This window comes from Rana temporaria, chromosome 10 (assembly GCF_905171775.1).
Source record: "Rana temporaria chromosome 10, aRanTem1.1, whole genome shotgun sequence".
NCBI classification, from domain to species: Eukaryota; Metazoa; Chordata; class Amphibia; order Anura; family Ranidae; genus Rana; species Rana temporaria.
Genome location: NC_053498.1, coordinates 16729003 through 16742357, shown reverse-complemented (window position 1 = coordinate 16742357; position 13355 = coordinate 16729003). Strand labels below are relative to the sequence as shown.

Below are 13355 nucleotides of genomic sequence, written 5' to 3'. Positions count from 1 at the left end.
TAAGCTTGCCCCCATCATCCGGGCCGTTCTGGCTGGGGGTTAGTCAGCGTGCTCGCCCCCTCTTTTGGGGGAACGTTTACAGCGTCTCCCCGCAGGGATGTAGTCCCAAGGGAGGGGGCGAGGAGGCTGACTAACCCCCAGCCAGAACGGCTCGGATGATGGGGGCAAGCTTACTGAGGAGGAACAGGAAGTGAGAAATTCAGACAAAAAAAAAAACATTTAGAAGGGAAATCGAAGGAAAAGGTAAGTGAACCAACAATGCACTAGCTTAACCACTTAAGCCCCGGACCAATATGCAGCTAAATGCCCAGAGGTGTTTTTACAATTTGGCACTGCGCTGCTTTAACTGGTAATTGCGCGGTCATGCAATATTGTACCGAAACGAAATTTGCGTCCTTTTCTTCCCACAAATAGAGCTTTCTTTTGGTGGTATTTGATCACCTCTGCGGTTTTTATTTTTTGTGCTATAAACAAAAATAAAGCGACAATTTTGAAAAAAATTCAATATTTTTTACTTTTTTCTATAATAAATATCCCCCAAAAATATATAAAAAAAACATATTTTTTTTCCTCAGTTTAGGCCGATACGTATTCTTCTACCTATTTTTGTTAAAAAAAATCGCAATAAGCGTTTATCGGTTGGTTTGCGCAAAATTTATAGCGTTAACAAAATAGGGGATAGTTTTATTGCATTTTTATTATTATTTTTTTTTTTTTACTACTTATGGCGGCGATCAGCGATTTTTTTTCGTGACTGCGACATTAAGCCGGACACTTCGGACAATTTTGACACATTTTTGGGACAATTGTCATTTTCACAGCAATAAAAGCATTTAAATTGCATTGTTTATTGTGAAAATGACAGTTGCCGTTTGGGAGTTAACCACAGGGGGCGCTGTAGGAGTTGGGGTTCACCTAGTGTGTGTTTACAACTGTAGGGGGGTGTGGCTGTAGGTCTGACGTCATTGATTGTGTCTCCCTATAAAAGGGATGACTCGATCGATGCAGCCGCCACAGTGAAGCACGGGGAAGCCGTGTTTACACACAGCTCTCCCCGTTCTTCAGCTCCGGGGAGTGATCGCGAGGGGGCGGCTAGAAAAGAATAGCCGCGCCCTCATCCCGGATCGCTCCCAGAGGCTTACCGACCGCCGTATGTACCGGGGGGGGGGTCCCGATCGGACCCCCGACCCACGTCTAGGCAGCGACGTGCGGGCAAGTCGTTCTGCCTGTCCGTGCCATTCTGCCGACGTATATGTACATGCGGCGGTCGATAAGTGGTTAAAGGAACCTATTTAGAAAATAAAAAAACAAACCTTTACAACCCCTTTAAATCTTCTCTTTTCCAGCAGTCTAAATATGTCTGGAAAACGTTATGATAAAAGGATAATGAGCCACAACTAGGGTTGCACTGATACTGAATATTTGCACATGTACCATGCAAGTGCTCGGATAGCTGAAACCTATACCTTTTTGCGGTGTGATTTGAGCCCATACAAAAGGAATGGGCTCAAATCGCACTGGAAAGAATCGAATACGGCTCCTGTGTGAACCCTGGCTTGTCATAGTAACTTCAGCCTTGGTTCACACAGGAACGCTGTGGGAAAACCGCATGCAATTCTTTGCATTTATTTTGTAGGGGCTCAAATTGCACCGCAAAGGCATCGTGCAACCCTACCCACAACTAAGGATGAGCTCAGGCTTGTTCGGAACCCAGGGCCCGCCAGGAAGTCGGCACTGCGCTGCGCTAATCACAGGCAGTATGACATTTCCCGATCTCTGCAGTCACAGATCGGGAAAATGTCTCACTGCCTGCGATCAGCGCAGTGCCGACTTCCTGGAAGGCTCTGCACGTGCGGGTTCCTAACACGCCTGAGCTCGTCCTTGCCCACAACTGCTGTGCTAAGCAGCAAAGAGAGCCGACATGAAGACATATGGCTGTGTCCATGTAGGTTTATAAGATTTTATATTCTTATTTTATCATTGTGCAGTGATTGGTTTAGTATGGACTCAAAAGAAATAACAGTTTTGTTTCCTACCTGCCAGACTTGGACTCTTCTACAGAGGATCCCATATCTCCGAAGAGGAAAATGAGGAGGCGTTCTAGCTGCAGCTCCGAGCCGAACACCCCAAAGAGCGCCAAGTGTGAAGGCGACATCTTCACGTTTGATCGCACAGGTATGACCCACTTCTCCTCCTCCCTTTTCTTCCTCGGTCTGTCCGCTGTCTTGGGGCGGGTGTTCTTCCCCGTTCTCTATTATAGCTTCATAGATTGTTATCTGTTTCCCCCTGCAGGCAGCGAGGCAGAAGACATGCTGGCAGAGATGGAGTACGATAAGGTCCCATACTCATCCTTACGTCGGACTTTGGATCAGCGGCGGGCTCTGGTCATGCAGCTTTTCCAGGAGCACGGCTTCTTCCCATCTTGTAAGTGCGCAAAGAACAGGAGAGCAGTGTAACTGCATGGAGCAGGAGCAATGGGGTTATTTTACAAGTCACCCAAACTGGTGTTTTCCCTTCTATCCTGTTCTGCTGTAAAATTTGGCATTTCTTTACTTGCGGTAAATTTTCTTACAAGGAAAAAATATGCAGCCACCACTTCTAAGGATTATTAGGTTCAGTTTATGACATTTTTGTTTAGGTTTAGATATACTTTAACCACTTCCCACCCGCCTTATGAAGAATGATGGCAGGGAAGTGGTTCTATCCTGACTGGGCGTCATATAACGTCCAGCAGGATAACATGCTTGCGCGCGCCCGTGGGGGTGCGCACTGCGGCGTGTCAGTCTGACACACCAGGTCTCTGATCGTGGTAAGAAGCCTCCGACCACGTGATCAGCTGTGACCAATCCCAGTAAACGGCATTCCTCGGTTTGCGCTGACAGGGAGAGCTGATCGGCGGCTCCTCCATTTCAAAGGCGGGGGGGGTCTGTGCTGATAATCGGCACAGCCCCCATCAATTGTAAAATAAGCTGCCAATCGGTGCCCCATCATAACCCCCTGCCAGTGCCCAATAAAGTGCCAATCTGTGCCCACCACAGTGCCAATCTGTGCCCACCACAGTGCCAATTTGTGTTCATTACAGTGCCAATCAGTGCCCAGTAGTAACACCTGTCAGTAACCAATCAGTACCTCATCAGTGCCGCCTGTCAGTGCCCATTAAAGCCGCCTGTCAGTGCCTATCAGTACTGCATATCAGTGCCCATCAATTCTACATATCAGTGCCACCTTATCAGTGCCTCTCAGTGAAGGGGGAAAACTACATTTTATGACAGAAACTAAGAAAAAAATATTTTTTATCAAAAATGTGGGTCTTTTTTTAGTTTGTTTAGCAAAAAATTAAAAATCCCAGAGGTGATCAAATAACACCAAAAGAAAGCTCTATTTGTGGGAAGAAAATTATAAAAATTTAGTTTGGGTACAGTGTAGCATGACCACGCAATTGTCATTCAAAGTGTGACAGCGCTGGAAACTGTCCTGGGCAGGAAGGGGCAAAAGTGCCCGGCATTGAAGTGGTTATATATATATATATATATATATATATATGTATGTATGTATGTGTGTGTGTGTGTGTGTGTGTGTGTGTGTGTGTGTGTGTGTGTGTGTGTATATATATAATCTAAAACAGGGGTCCCCGGGCCGCGGACCGGTATCGGTTGATGGCCGGACCGCAGAGCGGGAGGTGAACAGCGACCACGGTCAAACCTAAACACTTTCCATTTGTATATATTAAGGCAGGCCATTGCACTACATCAGAGATATGCAATTAGCGGACCTCCAGCTGTTGCAGAACTACAAGTCCCATGAGGCATAGCAAGACTCAGACAGCCACAAGCATGACACCCATAGGCGTGATGGGACTTGTAGTTTTGCAACAGCTGGAGGTCCGCTAATTGCATATCCCTGCACTACATAGTTGAAGGTAAGTCTAAAGGAAAGTGAACAAGGAAATTGTATAATGTATGGTCAGCCTAACGCTTCTTTTGTTTTGTCTTCTTAGCCCAGTCCACTGCCGCCTTCCAGTCCCGCTACTCCGACATCTTTCCCACAAAGGTTTGTCTCCAACTGAAGATCCGCGAGGTGAGACAGAAGATCATGCAGACCGCGACACCGACAGAACTTCACTCTTTTACAGAGCACGCTTCCTCCAGCACCTCTGAAACCTCAGCACCTTCTGAAATGCAGCCCCCACAGGATCCCACGCTGCGGCCCAGCGAACCCCCCGACGCTTCTTGGGAGTCAGGCCAGGAACCTCCCGACTCCTCCAACACTAGATGAGTGGATAAGGACCAGGGGGCCCTTTTTCTGCATAGGCACCCAGTGAACTCCTGAGGGTCGAGGGACAACCTCAAGCAAGGAATACCCAGGGCCCAACCAATGGATAACCTGCTTCCCCCCTACCCGCAAAACCAGACTTTGCCCCCACTTGCACAGACAATCCACCCATTCCTTGGCAGATTGTGCACTCTCTGGATGGGCGGCGCCACCCTCCCACGGGCAGAGATAGCCAGATGTTGGCAGTGTGATGATAATAATCCACACTGGATTAAACACTGTAGAAATGGCTAATCGCGTTTTCTTTTTTAAACATGGAGGGCCCGCTCGGGGGGTCCGGCGGCCTGGCCTTCTGCCCGGGTGTTCCTACATAGTATAGAATGCTAAAAAAACAAGACATGTCTTTGGCATGGTGATGGACAAAGCATAGTGATGTAGCAGGGAATGCCGTGACGGTGGATTGTATGGACCCCAGCAGCAGGGTTGCCACAAAGCAGTGGATTATTATTATTGAAAAGCGCGCGACACCCAAGGACACAAGTGCCGTGATGGGCGGACGGGTGATTTTTAGTGGGGGGGGGGAATATGAAATAAAAAAAAATATTTTCTTATGACACTTTAGTTCAACCAGAAGCAGCTGCACTATGGGGAGCTGTATAAATATATATAATTCTATATATATATGTAGACATTTTTTTTTTTTGTAAGCCAGATGGTCGTCGCCGAACGTCCTTCTATGAGAATGTCAAGACGCAGCACATCACGTATCGCACAGACATGTATGTATACATATATATACACTGTGTGTATGTCTGTATGATACAAGTGTGTGCACTTGCCTGTATGTGTGATGCTGACGAGTGGGCGGGGCTTGTTTGTCAAGTACAAGACTGCATACGTTTCCAACGCAGAATAATTGCTTCTTTCCCATTGGTTGATATTTAACAATCAAGACAACCTATCATGAAGTAACCTGCCTGTGTGGGAAGCTTGACGTGTTTTTTTTTTTTTTTTTTTCGGCTTCCAGGGCCACATGCTTTTTCGGGGTACTGAAGTAGATCGAGCCCCTGACTTTAGCATGCAGAATAGAATCTTCCATCAGTGGCTTCTCACCTAAACCTTTTCATAAGATGCCTTTTTGGTGCTCCTCTCTGTAAAAGTGCATTGAAACCATATTCTTTATAGGAGAAGGGGGGTCTTGTTATGCCTCATTCACACTTGGACTCCGTCGCTACGGCGTCCGCCTGCTCCCGTCGGCTCAGCGGGAGATCAGTCCGCAGATCTCTGCTGAGCCGACGGATGACAAGCTCCTCTCTGCTCACTGAGCGGGGAGGGGCTTGTCGGGCACCGCTGTCCATTTTCATCAGATCTTACTCGATCCGATTTGCATGGATGGATGGGGACGTGGCCCCCATACGTCTGTTTTTAGCGGGTCGGATCGGATGTCAGCGGACATGTCTCCGCTGACATCCGACATCAGATCTTACCCGATCCGCATGGACGGATGGGGACGTGGCCCCCATACGTCCGTTTTTAGCGGGTTGGATGTCAGCGGACATGTCTCCGCTGACATCCGACGCTTCATAGCGATGCATGGAGCGGCCGTTCAGGTCCGTGACAGATGGACCCGAACGGCCCGTAGTGTGAATGAGGCCTTAGTGATGACAAGGAATCGCCTCAGTCTTGTTTTCTGTTACAGCCAGCATGAGAGAACCTAAAGAGAACCTGTCACCAATTTATTTCAACAACAATCTTCCTATAGGATTATATGTTACATCTTTAATGCATGTTAGAACTGTATAAGCCTCCCTTGTGTAGATATTATTATTAACAGTTTGCGCAGCGCTTTACAATATTACCCTGTTTCCCCAAAAATAAGACTTGCCCTGATAATAAGACCTAGCGTTATTTTCCAGGAGGGCTGCAATATAAGCCCTAGTTAAAAATGCTTGTAAAATCCTATAATCCACTATATTACAGTCGTTTATAATGTACAATGTGTGTGTTTCTGTAATTGCGGGGGAGAGAGCTCCGGCGGGTAACAGAAGTGCAGAGCGGCGCTATAACAAATGTATTTGGCACAATTATATTACAGAAACACACATTGTACATTATATAATACTGTAATAGAGAGGATTATAGGATGTTACAGGAATTTTAACTCAGTTCACACTGGGGATTCCTGACAGGCAGGGAGGGAGAGGGGGAGAGAAGACATCACATTACATAGTAAGACCTACCCTGAAAATAAGCCCTACTGTGTCTTTTGTTGGCATAATTAATATAAGACCCGGGCTTATTTTCGGGGAAACACAGTAGGGAATACAGTACAGTTACAATACAATTTAATACAGGAGGGATCGGAGGGCCCTGGTAGTTGGAGCTTACATTCTAGAACAGGGGTCGCCAAACTGCGGCCAGAGGGCCAGATGTGGCCCTTTTCTAGCCTTTATCCGGCCCTTGGGGCACAATTCCTCCCACTGATATGAGGCACTATTCCTTCCACTGACACCAAGAATGGGGCACTATATCTTCCAATGATGGGAATACTATTCCCCTTATTCATAGGGGGAATATTCCTCCTATTGACCACCAACCCTGAGGCCATATTTATTGTCACTGATGCTGGGCTGTGACATTTTCCGCCCCTGGTGGCCACAATCCGGCCCTCCTAAAGTCCGAAGGACAATAAAGTGGCCCTTTGTTTGAAAAGTTTGGAGACCCCTGATCTAGAATATCTGGAAGCCCTAGGACTGCTGCTGGACGTTGCCATCTTGAAAGTGATTTCAGGAGACTCGGGTGTCACCTACATTAAGTGACATTTTATGGCAGGGGTGTCGAACTTGATTTCCTCTCGGGCCACATTAGCATTATGGTTGCCCTCAAAGGGCAAGTTTTAAAGCCAAAGTTCAATAAAAAAAAAAGGCCGACATTCGGCCCGTGTGTACGCCAGCTGGTCCGACAAAAAAACAGTCACATGACCGGCTTCTGTTGGACGAGCATGCTGGAAAAGCAGCAGCCAACTGGCTCTAGATCAGCGCTCTCTCAGCCAATGGCAGAGAGCGCTGATCAGAGTGTTCTGGCCAAGGGTCCATCCCCCTGTCGGAACACAACAGCTCAGAGGGGGAGATTGCTGACCAGAGCTGAGCTTTTTTTCCATTCAATCAGTTAGGTTGAATGGAAAAAAATTCCACTTTAAGACTAGATGTCCCCCCCCCCCCTTCCTTTACATCACAGTGCATCCCCCTTACCTCATACTGCTTCCGGGAAGAAGATGGGGGTGGAGCTTGGAAGCAAAAACTGAAGGGTCTGGAGGAGGGCTGAAGTGAGCTGGTGGAGGAGTTTTGTCCTCCGCTTCTGCTGACTACTGAGACAAGGTGGTGGTGGTGACGAGGAGGGAGGTGCAGCAGCTGCAGGAGAGGTGTGAAGGACACGAGAATGGCACGGCTGGGCACAAGCACGTACAGGTACGTTCTCTTTAACACCCGCCGCATGACTATATACGTCCGCAAAATGGCACGGACAGGCAGATGGGCGTATATATACGTCCCTGCCTTCTAGCGGGTGGGGGGTCCGATCGGGACCCCCCCCCCCCCGCGGCGGGCGGATTCCCTCGGGGAGCGATCAGAGACGACGGCGCGGCTATTCGTTTATAGCAGCTCCGTCGCGATCGCTCCCCGGAGCTGAAGAACGGGGAGAGCCGTATGTAAACACGGCTTCCCCGTGCTTCACTGTGGCGGCTGCATCGATCGAGTGATCCCTTTTTATAAGGGAGACTCGATCGATGACGTCAGTCCTACAGCCACACCCCCCTACAGTTGTAAACACACACTAGGTGAACCCTAACTCCTACAGCGCCCCCTGTGGTTAACTCCCAAACTGCAACTTTCATTTTCACAGTAATCAATGCATTTTTAATGCATTTTTTGCTGTGAAAATGACAATGGTCCCAAAAGTGTGTCAAAATTGTCCGAAGTGTCCGCCATAATGTCGCAGTCACGAAAAAAAATCGCTGATCGCCGCCAATAGTAGTAAAAAAAAAAAAATTAATAAAAATGCAATAAAACTATCCCCTATTTTGTAAACGCTATAAATTTTGCGCAAACCAATCGATAAACGCTTATTGCGATTTTTTTTTTTATACCAAAAATAGGTAGAAAAATACGTATCGGCCTAAACTGAGGGGAAAAAAAATATTTTTTATATGTTTTTGGGGGATATTTTATATAGCAAAAAGTAAAAAATATTGAATTTTTTTCAAAATTGTCGCTCTATTTTTGTTTATAGCGCAAAAAATAAAAAACCGCAGAGGTGATCAAATACCACCAAAAGAAAGCTCTATTTGTGGGAATAAAAGGACGCCAATTTTATTTGGGAGCCACGTCGCACGACCGCGCAATTGTCAGTTAAAGCGACGCAGTGCCGAATTGTAAAAACCCCTTGGGTCATTTAGCAGCATATTGGTCCGGTCCTTAAGTGGTTAAAGCGACGCAGTGCCGATTCGCAAGAACTGGCCGGGTCCTTTTACCTGCCTAAAGGTCCGGGTCTTAAGTGGTTAAATATAACATTTTATAAAAACAAGTAAAAAAATGAATGGAATATTCTAAGTTAAACGCTGCAAATGAGCTTTAAAGATATGAAATTTCTGTAAGTTGGTGACAGGGTCTCTTTACGCAAGGATTTGCTGGATGTTCTGGCCAAAGCTAAAAAAGGCTCTGCGTTGGGTCTTTACAGGGGAACGTTATACAGAGGCAAAGCCCCGCTGTTTATAGAGTTCTTGTCAGTATACAGAATGAATACGGTATATAATGGTGTATACACTGTCAGTATACATATATGCACATGTAGGCTGTATATAATGGTGTATACACTGTCAGTATACATAGATGCACATGTAGGCTGTATATAATGGTGTATACACTGTCAGTATACATAGATGCACATGTAGGCTGTATATAATGGTGTATACACTGTCAGTATACATAGATGCACATGCAGGCTGTATATAATGGTGTATACACTGTCAGTATACATAGATGCACATGTAGGCTGTATATAATGGTGTATACACTGTCAGTATACATAGATGCACATGTAGGCTGTATATAATGGTGTATACACTGTCAGTATACATAGATGCACATGTAGGCTGTATATAATGGTGTATACACTGTCAGCATACATAGATGCACATGTAGGCTGTATATAATGGTGTATACACTGTCAGTATACATAGATGCACATGCAGGCTGTATATAATGGTGTATACACTGTCAGTATACATAGATGCACATGTAGGCTGCTGTATATAATGGTGTATACACTGTCAGTATACATAGATGCACATGTAGGCTGAGAAGGTGTTTGCTCCTCTTTTGCACAGTTCCTGTTCCAGTCACAGAGGGATCTATCGGTGCCCTCATTATAGCCAAGGGATGCCAGCCTCCTAGGTGGGCACACCATACATACTGCTATGAAGAAGTGTGGTCACACCTATGTAGAAGCGTTACAGACCCGTTGGCGCATATGAGGTGGCACTTGGCGATGACTGTGAAATAAAAAAGAGACGTACAGCTATAAATGCACAGGGTGCTTGTGCTCAGGATCCAGGGCATGTGGGATTGGCCCCTTCCTATCATGTGACTTACCCTGCACTAGGGAGGGGACTGCCTGCTAAATCACGTTGCTTTGAGTTTTTTCGATGCTGTATTTACGTGGGTGACCCATCCGCCCCTCTATACAAACATGCTGCATTATATAGTGCTATTAAGCTTTCCTCTTACGGTGCTGCAGCACACAGACTTTGTTTGGGGCCTCGGGGGCAGCAGCCATTTTTTTTTTTTAGTCCCTGTAACAGGGGCATGGGGGCCCTATTCGGTGGCAGCGGGAGGTTATTTCATCACGACGTGCAATTCAAAGGCAATACAGACGAGGATGATCACAGGACGCAGGCTGATGCTCGCTATTTCCTTTTACGCCCGGTGGCTTGCTTGTTTTTAAAGATGAACTGCTTAGCAGTGGCACAGCGACCCTGTATCTGCCAGGAAGACTGAACAGTGACAAACAAACCGAGGGGGTGCCAAGCATACAATGCCCACTCCCCTGCCACCAGCGTACCCACAGATCAGATCGTGGAGACATCTTGCGCTTATATTTTCGTTTGTTCAAAGAAAGGACTGATACAGAACAGACATGTTGATCATGTGCAATATTTCTTACTGTATTAAAAATAAAACCTAAAAAAAGAAAACGTGTGTTTTTGTGTGTCGGAAGATGTCCGTTGTGTTCCTGCCTGGGAAATGAAATGCTTTTAACCCCTTCAATACCGGGCTTTTATACCCACCTCAATACTGGGCCTATTCTGGCACTTCTCTCCTACATGTACAAATCATCATTCTTTTGCTAGAAAATTACATAGAATCCCCAAACATTATATATGTTTTTTTAGCAGACACCCTAGGGAATAAAACGACAGTCATTGCAACGTTTTATCTTGCACGGTATTTGCGCAATAATTTTTCAAACGCCTTTTTATGAATTAAAAAAAATAACAAAACAGTAAAGTTAGCCCAATTTTGAAAGATGATGTTACACCGAGTAAATAGATACCTAACATGTCACGCTTTAAAATTGCGCACACTCATGGAATGGCGCCAAACTTCGATACTTAAAAATATCCATAGGCGACGCTTTGAAATTTTTTACAGTTTACCAGTTTAGATTAGACAGAGGAGATCTAGTGCTAGAATTGTTTCTGGCACTTTAACGCACGCGGCGATACCTCACATATGTGGTTTAAACAGCGTTTACATATGTCGGCGGGACTTGCGTGTGCGTTCGCTTCTGCGCGCGAGCGACAGGAGCGTTTTAATTTTTTTTTTTTTACCTATTTATTTTTTTACACTTTTTTTTAACATTTTCCTTTTTTTTTTTCACTTTTATTCCTATTACAAGGAATGTAAACATCCCTTGTAATAGGAATGTGTGCGACAGGTCCTCTTTATGGAGAGATGCGGGGTCAATAAGACCTCACATCTCTCCTCCAGGCTGGAAAACATGAGATCGTTGAAAAAAAATTCACCGATCTCATGATTAGTGTTGCTTACTAGCCTCAATGTGACGTCATCACATCGTGCCCGTGCCTCCGACGGTCATAAAGATGACTGGTGACATCTGGTCACCAGTCATCTCTATGCTTCCTGCCTGCGCCGGACGATTCTTTCTCCAGGCCCCCGATGGCACGGGAGAGCCCGGAGAAGCACCGGATGGCGGCAGGAGGGGATGTCCCCTCCCGCCGCCTATAAGAACGATCAAGCGGCGGAACCGCCGCTATGATCGTTCTTATGTTGCACAGAAGAGAAGGATATCTGAATGATGCCTCTAGCTGCAGGCATCACTCAGATATCACCCCACAAAACCCAGGACGTCATACGACGTCCACCCAGGATGGGAGATCCCATCTGTGGACGTCAAATGACTACGGGCCGGTATTGAAGTGGTTAAAGGAAAACTGTTCTCTGAGAGTATGCATTTTGGGTAGGGTTGTCCTGATACTGATACTAGTATCGGGATCGATACCGAGCATTTGCGCGAGTACGTGTATCAGTGATGGCACTGATTGCATTGATGCCACCTATCAGGTGGCACTTGTGGGCACTGATAGGTGGCACTTGTGGGCATTGATAGGTGGCACTTGTGGGCACTGATTGCACTATCAATGCAATAAGTGCCACCTATTAGTGCCCATCAGAGCCAGTCAGTGCCCATAAGTGCCGCCTATCAGTGCTAGCCACCAGTCAGTGCCCATAAGTGCCAGCCACCAGTCAGTGCCCATAAGTGCCAGCCACCTGTCAGTGCCATCTATCAGTCCCCATCTGTCAAACTCACATGACATTGAAAAAAAAAAAAAGTATCGGTATCGGCGAGTACTTGGGGAAAAAAGTATCGGTACTTGTACTCGGTCTTAAAAAAGTGGTATCGGACATCCCTAATTTTGGGTATTTGCTTTTCCACATTTTATTACTACAGAATATGTAACATGTTACCAAAGGTGAACTTATCCTTTAACAATCGGCGATCATTCTTTAATATAGGCCATCACCACTGTAGCTGCAGGTACTGTGAAGCAATTCATCCTCATAGGTCTCCTGAGAAGCACTAAAATCATTCTGATCTGCTCTCTGCAATCTGATTTGTCCTTGGCTATTGGAAGGATGGCAGGCTGCCAAGTCGATGCTGGGAAAGGAGAGCTGAGTTGCTGCTAAGTCACTGATTGTGGGGGGGGGGGGGGGGTAGTAGGGTGAGCTGAGTTTCTGTTGGTAGGGGGGCACAAGCTGAGCTGAGGCACTAAAGTAAAACTTAAAGCCCAAGTGCAGCCAAATAAAAAAAATCATCACAAGGGATATAACTTGCAGATGTGTCCCTTTTGCTGATGTCTCTTCTGTCCATGCACAACCCCCGCTGCAGTAATCTTCTCATATAACTAAGGAGCCTGACTGCCTGTCCAGCTCCGCCCTTCATAGAAGCTGTACTACATTCCCCCCCCCCCCTACCACCATCGGGTGCTTCTCTGGGCTCTCCCGTGCCATCGAGCCCAGAGAATCGGTCGGCGCTGCCTGGAAAGCATAGAGATGACTGGTGACCAGATGGTCACCAGTCATCTCTATGACCGTCGGAGGCCCGGGCGCGACGTTATGACGTCACGCCCGGTACCCGGAAGTAAACAAAGCCGCAATCTCGGCTGTCGGCATTAGATCAGTGATTTTTTTTTTTTTTTCACCGATTTCATGCTTGTAAGTCTGGAGGAGAGATGTGAGGTCTTATTGACCATCTCTCCATAAAGAGGACCTGTCACACTGATTCCTATTACAAGGGATGTGTACATTCCTTGTAATAGTAATAAAAGTGATAAAAAAAAAGTAAAATAAAAAATATATATTTCTCAAAGCGCCCCAGTCCCCGTTATCTCGCGCGCAGAAACAAACACGCATGCAAGTCCCGCCCACATATGTAAACGCCGTTCAAACCCCACATGTGGGGTATCGTCGCATGCGTTAGAGCGCCTCTGTAAAGCGTCGCCTATG

At 46.4% G+C, this 13355-nt stretch overlaps 1 protein-coding gene across 7 annotated transcripts in view; it reads left to right on the top strand.

The window, feature by feature from the left end:
- The window catches only part of CIC (capicua transcriptional repressor), a 215061-nt gene extending 209528 nt beyond the window's left edge, over positions 1-5533 (top strand). For all 7 annotated transcript variants that reach the window (XM_040327301.1, XM_040327304.1, XM_040327305.1 and 4 more), the window contains 3 exons: positions 2044-2175; positions 2293-2424; positions 3998-5533. In XM_040327301.1, coding sequence (XP_040183235.1) covers positions 2044-2175; positions 2293-2424; positions 3998-4275 — 542 coding nt within the window. In that variant the 3' untranslated portion in view covers positions 4276-5533. The remainder of the gene's footprint in view (positions 1-2043; positions 2176-2292; positions 2425-3997) is intronic.
- The last annotated feature ends 7822 nt before the right edge of the window (positions 5534-13355 follow it).